The sequence below is a fragment of the Epinephelus moara genome, chromosome 13 (genome assembly GCF_006386435.1).
Source record: "Epinephelus moara isolate mb chromosome 13, YSFRI_EMoa_1.0, whole genome shotgun sequence".
Taxonomy (NCBI): domain Eukaryota; kingdom Metazoa; phylum Chordata; class Actinopteri; order Perciformes; family Serranidae; genus Epinephelus; species Epinephelus moara.
The window spans coordinates 24,774,190-24,782,499 of record NC_065518.1 but is presented as its reverse complement, the minus strand read 5'-3'; the positions used below and the strand labels follow the sequence as shown (position 1 = coordinate 24,782,499).

Sequence of the window (8,310 nt, the reverse complement as noted above, 5' to 3'; positions counted from 1 at the left end):
ACTTTATTATTTTTCACCACAATATTTAAAAAGATCTCACAAATGTTAAATTTTCAGAATAACCTAGACATTACAATAGAAAAAGCAGTTCATTCTGTACATTAATATAATACACATTTCACTTTTGATGACAAAATCTCGTACTGTACAAATGTAACACATGAATTCAGTCTGCATCGTTCTACAGTAGCACCATTGCCATCTTAACTTTATAATGCAAAACTAATATGTACTTATATACATAAGTCAGATGAAGGTGAAAGCACACCTCATTAACCCCTCCAGGGGAAATTTGTTAACTGTCTATCATGTCTGTTTGGCCTTCTGCACAGGAGCAGGGACGTCGGCGACATTATGCAGAAACTCATACAGCAGCTTAGCGTTGGTAGCATTCCCGAGTATTTCTGCCAGCTTCTCCTGGCTGAATTTGGCTAAATCTGCCAGGCTGTCTGCACTTTTTATAAGTGCCCTACAGTTTTTTGTATTGACCCCAGGCATTTTCAATAGGAAGTCATAAGGTCCGGGGTTGTAGAGGTCTGCCGCTTCAGCCACAGTGTCTGACTCGGCTGTGACTGCCTGAGCTGCTGCGGCGTCGGGCTCGAGGCGACCTTTCTTCAGTTCCAGGAAGAGCTCAGCTGTGGCGTGTGGGGACGGGCACCAGAGTATACGGAGCCGGGGGAAATGCAAGGTGAGTAAGGTGAGTTTTGAAGAAATGTCATTGGACGATATCTCATGACGGAAATCCGATCGGGCCATTAAGGAAAATGGTTTCGCTGGGTCAAACTCGATGAGAAGCACTGGTTTTCTGTAGTAGCGGGTCATGGAGAGACACTGGGTGTAGAGGCGGCCGCTCTGCAATGAGCCGATCAGATCGCTGACACTCTTGCGCTCCACACATGTGTCCGGGGTGAGGATGTAGTCACCTACTTCTAGGGTGACGGGCTCAATGTCCAGCCCACGACGGTGCAGCAGGGACGGCAGTTCACTGCGGAACTCCCGCATGTCCACAATGACTCGTGAGGGCTCTTTGGGCTGCTCCTGGCCTCCTGATTATTGGACAGGACATGGAAATACAAAATAATGAGACAGTTATTCTAGAAAACTTGGGACACTGTTCAGGAAATTTAAAGAGAACAAAAAACAGAGCAAATTTAAACCTTTAAATAATGAGTTAAATAGACATGCCTGCATTGCAGGTGTTGGTGGTGGCATTGGCGGGGTCTAAGTTTCTAGCAAGGTCCAAATTGGTGTCTTGTCGCCCCTCCCTCTCTTCTGGGATAACCATAGTTGCCTTTTCCCTGCAGAGAAACACACATACAAGCACCAATCAGAAGCTGACACACATCAACAGATACTCATATGGTACTTGAGGAGAAGGAAATGGTTCTGACCTGATCAGATGTTCAAAGGCTTTCTTTTCCTTCGACAGCGCCGTCAGGTACTTCTGTTCTTCCGTCGAGCCTCCATAGATAAGGAAATACACCCTCAGCATCTTTCCAGGCCGGCTGGCTTTGTAGATCTCCAGCTGGCGGACAAAACTGATTTCAGCGTCGTACAGCACCACGAAGCTGGGCTCCACCTCATGCAGCACTCGCGTCAAGCTGTGCGGGTCAGTGAGGCCTTTCAGTGGGTGAATAACAGTCAGCGGCTCCTTCAGGACACCATAGTAGGCATCTGATGACAAATCCAGCTGCAGCTGTTCTTCCTCCTCTCCATCCTCCCCCATCAGTTCATCCTCATCTCCACTGCTGCCCATCACGGCCGCTTCACCTGTCTCCTCTTTCCCCATCATCTGGGTCAGGGTCAGGGAGGGCCTTTTTTTACTCTTTGTGGACTTTTTTTTCTGTGCAGGCTCCTTCCCCTTGGCTCCTTTTTTAGGCCAGCCGTTGCCCTTCTTCTGTGTGTCGAGTTCAAAGGCAGCAGCTGCAGCTGCCGCAGAGTCACTTTTACCAATTGTGCGGGCATAAAGTCGGTTAAGCATCCAGTCAGAGCCGTGCCTGATGTACTGCTGCAGCTGGGCACACGTCCTGTCATCACTGGCACAGATCAGCACACAACCTGGGGGCGACATGTTCGGCAGTTAGACAGATACACACGCACATGTCAAGGTTAGGTGAGTGTGTGCATCCTTCTGGTAACTAATAGTGATGCATTCACGCTGACTCACATGGCTTACTACAGTGGTTCCAAACTTTTTTGTGATACGCTCCTCCCAGATAAACTCAAGTACCCCTTTACTGACACCTTCATATATCTCAACCATGCCATATAATGTCTGTCAATGGACATATAAAATGAATTTGTATCAACAGTTTGTCCCAAAAAAAACAGAAGCAGAGCCACACTCACCCTGATCACACAGAAAGCCTTTTGCAGGTTGCAAAATACCACGCACACCACACTGCCTTTTTTTTTACCGAATGCCTCTAGTGAAAAAAAAAAAAAAAATGCCTGCCGCGCCTTTTTCTTGTTGCCAGGAGACCACCCCATCATGTCCTACAAACAGAGATCTGTGTGGCTACATGACACCCTAGCAAAGAGGGTGGATCACGGGGTGTACCACCAGTTGGTTCAGCAGCTTCGCCTCAATGATGGCTGTTACCAGGTATATTTTAGGATGACTCAGGGGCAGTTTGACCACCTGTTGTCTATTGTCGGGCCGTATAGCTCTGGGTATCCAGCAATCACTACCAAAAGTTTCTCCTCCAGTTTTTAACAATTGTAAACTTGTTGTCATGACCACAACTCAAGGAGTTCAGAGCTCTCCGGCAAAGATGTCAGCAAGGCGCCACAAGCAAAAAGCTTCATTCTCATTAAAAACAATTTCCCAGGCCGCCTCCAGCTGCTAAAACGCTTTCTGTGTGATCAGGGCCTTAATGTTCCATTGTGAGACAAGCCCGTGTCCTCAGAGACTTCCATCAGTTTTAGCTAACTGTTTCAACTTCTCTGATTTACTTTTTATTTTCAGCAATAATTAGCAGCATAACATGAGTAAGATTTGAGGAAACATTTGTTAGTTATTTTAAAAAAAATGAGTTGAGCAACCCCTATTTGTTTTGGTTTTCTGAAGGTATTGTGTTGTGTTGGCTCTTTAGCAAGATTAATAGAAAGCCTAATGCACCGAAACTACGACAGAGAATATTGTATCCACTATAATACGTTTTTTTTGTTATGGAAATTTATTGTTTGGTCATATTTTCTTTTTGAATTTGAAGCACTGGATTTTTATGACTGGTCATGTGGCCATCACGGTTGTTGTTGTCCAGTGATTTGGCTTACTGATACAACTAAGTGGAATGCAGCCATCGCTGATCTTAGTAGTTCAACCTTGTTCTGATATGACAAGCAAAAATATCTGCTGAAAGAAAGCCCTGTCCCATAGTTGGTAAACTCTCCAAATTCGAGGGGACTAGTTCTCCTTCACTGTATGTACTGCACGTATCATATGTAACATATGTTTGATTAAGTCAGTAGCAGTAGGAGTAGCACAAGGCAGTGGGCCAGGATTAACCAGCACAAGCTAAGGATGACTGGCAAATGCCAGCTTTGTTTAAGATTTAATTCAATTTGCAGACTTAATCTTCTTATATGCTTCACCTATGCAGATTGAAGTCGTTTCAATGGACGACAAAACCACCTTTTGGAAACTAAAAGGTAGTTTCTATTCTGTTAATACAGTCCATTATATGCAAATCCATAGATTAGAGATGACACTGTGAACATGATGGACCCCTGCAGCGCTTTAACAGAACTGAGCTCTGACCTGGTTCATGTTGAGGGCTCTTGTTCTCCTTCTCAATCTCCTGCAGTACCTCAGTCAGAGCCTCCCACTTTGGGCTCTTCTCCAACACCAGCTCCCGCTTCAACTCTGAAACACACACATACACCAACCTTTAGTCATTTTACATCAATACACATACACGCAGATAACGTTGCTGTTATCTACCTTGAAGAACATGTTGTCAGAGATCAGTTTGTTGGTCAGTTACCTGAGGCAGAGGAGGACTTCTGTTTCTCTGCCTCTGCTCCCACTTTGAGTTTCTTCTTGCTCTCAGGGTAGCGGTACACTCGACCTCTGGCATTCATGAACATGGAGGTGCTGGAGTCGAGGAACAACCACCCTGATGGTCACAACAACAGGAGCGATACAATTAAACATGGATAGAGGTGATTAACCACAAAGATTATTTTTCAATCCAAAGTTCTTCCAAGTAAGATCTTGTTTACCTGAGTTGGATCCGAAGATCTTTTGGCTAGAGCGCAGCGACTCCAGCAGATTGAGGAAGGTGACACAGTCGTACTGGGTGAGGTAGAGCAGGAGAACCCTCAGCACTTTCAGGTCCTGGACCAGGGCCTTGGTCTTTGCTCCCAGCTGGTGCCACAAAGGGTCCAGGTAGTGACGGATGGTCTGGGAATAAAAACAAGCAAATTTTTTATTTCAGAATAAAATTCCACACCAAAGCAGCTTAATCGGTGTCATTAACACAGTGACAGACCTTTTCAAAGGCGTTGCCTAACGTGTTCTCCAGGGAGAGGTCCTCTGCCTCCAGGGTGGGGTTGTAGCGCTTCAGCTCCTTCAGACAGGCGCTCATTATGTCCAGTATGGAGCTCTGGATGGCCCTCATAGCCGGCGTCAATGAAACATGGAGCTCCACAACCTCTGGCTTGTGCCTGTCCAGCGCTGAGTTTACTGATGCTTGAAACCTGTTGAATGAAGCAGGTTAAGAGAGCAAAGGCAAAGAAGAATGAGGGAAGAATGCAGTCTCTATTGAATTACAGATGTGCTTTTCCTGCTGTGGCAGGTCTAAATGTCTGCTGTGAAAAATGTCTTATGTTCTGTCAAACCTGGGCCACAGGTAGAGCTTCTTGACAAAGAGGTTCCTCATCACACGCTCCACCTGGCAGAAACCAGAGGAGAAGGACGTGGACTTGTCGGTGAAGGCTTTAATGAAGCCGGTCTTGTTCTTCTGTCTGAACAGGCGGAGGATGAAGGCCTCCTGACACGACTCGATGATTTTATGGGCACGATACACCAGGATGCCTGCGGGAGTGATGTGCAAAGATAGTCTGTGCATGTTAGTCTGGGTTTTTGTTTGGCACTGAGACCACACTGAGTGACTGTTAGCACTGAAATGCTCTTAACCAGGCCCAAGCCAACTAATCAAATGTTAAAAGATGTTAGGTGTAAAGGTTTTTGTAATAACTGACATAAAATTGTAGAATACAAATACAAAGTACACAATCAAATGTTCTTCTTTAAGTAAATGAAACTAATAATTGTTGGTGATGAAATAAAACCACACTATATAGTCATTTTAGCCATGATCCGGTAGTCGTCTGACCTGATATGAGGTGAGCAGGGATGCGATCAGTGAGGAAGTCGACCACCAGGATCCGGCTGGTGACGAACAGCACTCCTCCCTCAGTGTAAACATTATAGCGATCCGTGCTATTGACGTCGCTGGTCACTGTCCTGGGCAGGTGGGTCACACCCTCCACTCGCAACTGCTCTGTGAAATACTCCTGTGAAGGGAGGACAGAAAGAAAGACTTTTGTTAAACTTGCTCTAAGTACCTTTACACACTGGATGCAGCAAGATGTAGCTGTGAAACTCTGAACTTTGATACTCCAGAGTCATGCAAGACTGTCAATATTATGTCTCTGTAAGGTCTCCTTGCTTACTTCAGCCAGTCCATCACACTGTGAAAAAAGGGCAGGGCATGTGGGACTACAGCTTCATAAAGTAAAAGCATAAAATGAAAATGTTTTGATGCCACAGTGCAACAGGCCACTGGCTGCTCCCTCTATGAGGTGTGACAATAATGCCCCAGAAATTTATAAAAGAATCAGACACGGGAAGGCAGCCGAAACTAAAAGCATTGAGTGCTGTATTACAGTAGTGTAGTTAATTATGACATATAGGCTATGTAATGCTCAACAGTACTGTAGGGCTGCAACTCACAATTATGTTTGCTGCTGAATAATCTGTAAATTATTTTCTGGATTCATTGTTTGATCTACAATACATTAGAAAACAGTGAGAACAGTTTGTTACAATATACTAGAGCTTAAAGTGACCTCATCAAATGTCATGTTTTGTCCAACCAACATTTCAAACCTACATATATTGAATTGACTATAATGTAAGATTAAAGAAAGCAGCAAATCCTCACATTTGAGAACCCGGACATGTCACATTTTTGGCATTTTTGTTTGAAAAATTACATAAATGATTAACTGTGCAACAGTCAGAAACATACTATGTGTAGTTTTTTTTTTACCTATTACACTTATTGTTTATTGCTTAGTATTACACGAATTGGATAATTGGATGTATTAACGATATGGTTTTTAACTGCAGCACCTTACAGGAGTAGCACTCCTAACTTCATTTTGTTTTTTAATAATACATTGATAATAAAAGGCATTCTGATTCTGATTATCAAAACAGTTCCCAAGTGATTTTCTGTCCATCAAATAATCGATTTATTGACTAACCGTTGCAGCTCCACTGTATAAACCACATTAAGAGCATGGAAAAGCACAGATATAAATAACAACATTAATGATGGATCCATTACATTAGCTATGTGTCCCAGTAAGTCATAACAGTGAGTGAGCGTGGACACTGTCAGACCCCTGAGACTGGCTCAACTGAATGGAATGCAGCCATCAATAATGTTTTTAATTCCACCTGTGCTTTTTCCTGCTTTAACAAATCAAAATAACAAACGTAATTTTATGAGGTGCTTTACAGCTTTTCAAAACAAAGTTACAAAGTGCTTTACCAAAATAAATGGAAAAAAATAGGGATGCACGATAATATCGGTACATCCTTGCTGCCACCCGTCGCCCGGTTAGCAACGGTCAAGTTATCAAAAGTTTAACACAGACATGTAAGCTAGCGTCAAGCTAACGCTATGTGTCCCTCACCTGTTCAGGTGTGGTGGTGTTGAGCAGAAGGACCAGGCTGTCCTGCTCCGAGTAGACCCGCATGAACTGCAGCAGGATGCGGTCTATCCCCATCCCCTCCGCCACGACCAGCAGCCCGTCACTGCCGAACAGACTCAGAAACATCTCAGTCTCAAACTCCAGCAGCGGGCCCGCCATCTTGGAGGCACGCGAGCACTGCAACCAACAACTTTTCTTTTACTCCCGGCGATAAAAGTTAGCTATAATCCACAAAAATCATTGTGAGACAGACACTATAAGTCCACTTGCAGCTGTTAGTCAATGTTTTGAAGTTGCACATCCGGTCACGTGACAGTAGAAACAAACGAGAGCGTCACAGTTGGCGTGACGTTTAAGACCCGGCGCCACCCAGTGGTGTGGAGGATTACAGCGGGTTAAAGACAGGCATTAAAACCAAAACCTTTCAACTGTTTTATATCTACTGATGTCAAATTCCGCTGTATCAACTTCATTATGCTTTTACACAAATTCAGTTGCTGATGGCTTATTCAATATGCAAACAATTCACAATGATTTCAGTGTTTTTTTTTTTTTGCTTTATTTCTTCGTAAATATCTTTTCCACATTGTCATAAAAATGAAACTCCTCCTTGTTGAGAATTTCCTGCATTTTTTGTGAGATTTGAGAGTTGACTGCACACCAGACCCAAATTCATGCACTCCTTTTTGTTTGCCTCTCCAGTTTCGACTTCCCAAACACACAACTCTTTGATGTCAGATTTTCCCATAAGTGTGTGAATGCACCAGTTATGTTAGGAAAAAACAGTCTCTGCTCTCAGATGCATTCAAACAGAATGATAGTGTCACGTTGATTTCAGGACATACTCAAATAAAGTATGAACCACTTTGGAGAATGGTTAGTAGTGCAGTATACATGATTTATTTGGTAAAAAAAAAAAAGAAACACCGCAAGCCTAAATTCTGTTTTAGTGACTTTTTCTTCCCGAACAAAGGAAAATCTTACAATATTTTGGCATTAAACACCACATTTTAAGATCTTTAATATCATATCCGGTTATGACCTGCCAAAAATAGCTGTCTTATGGATGCATCAGCGCAATGATAACAGTATCAGACTCACGAAAAACTCACACCAGTCAAACACCAACCCACGTGCTGTTAACTGCAGCAATAAGACACAATCATCAAACAATAAAATGGGCCCAGAAATACAGGGTACGGCGCCAATAGCTGTTTTAGTGACAGTATTAACATGTTTTTGGGTGGATTATTCCTGTAATGCACCGACAGGAACAGTGCTGTAATATGCTTGCATAACAAAGCCTGCCAGCTGGGCCTTTGTAGAACTCACTGTTGTGTCAGCCCATATTTCTCTGCC

At 43.5% G+C, this 8,310-nt stretch overlaps 1 protein-coding gene across 1 annotated transcript; it reads right to left on the bottom strand.

Moving 5' to 3' along the window:
• Positions 1–7,238, bottom strand: ercc4 (excision repair cross-complementation group 4). The gene is made up of 10 exons (XM_050059954.1): positions 6,934–7,238; positions 5,343–5,523; positions 4,846–5,041; positions 4,497–4,704; positions 4,228–4,408; positions 3,990–4,121; positions 3,764–3,868; positions 1,392–2,058; positions 1,186–1,298; positions 1–1,046 (listed from the first exon to the last, which is right to left on the bottom strand). Exons 1-10 carry the CDS (start codon positions 7,108–7,110, stop codon positions 307–309), a joined length of 2,700 nt encoding a protein of 899 aa, XP_049915911.1. The 5' UTR covers positions 7,111–7,238; the 3' UTR covers positions 1–306.
• Positions 7,239–8,310: the final 1,072 nt, after the last annotated feature.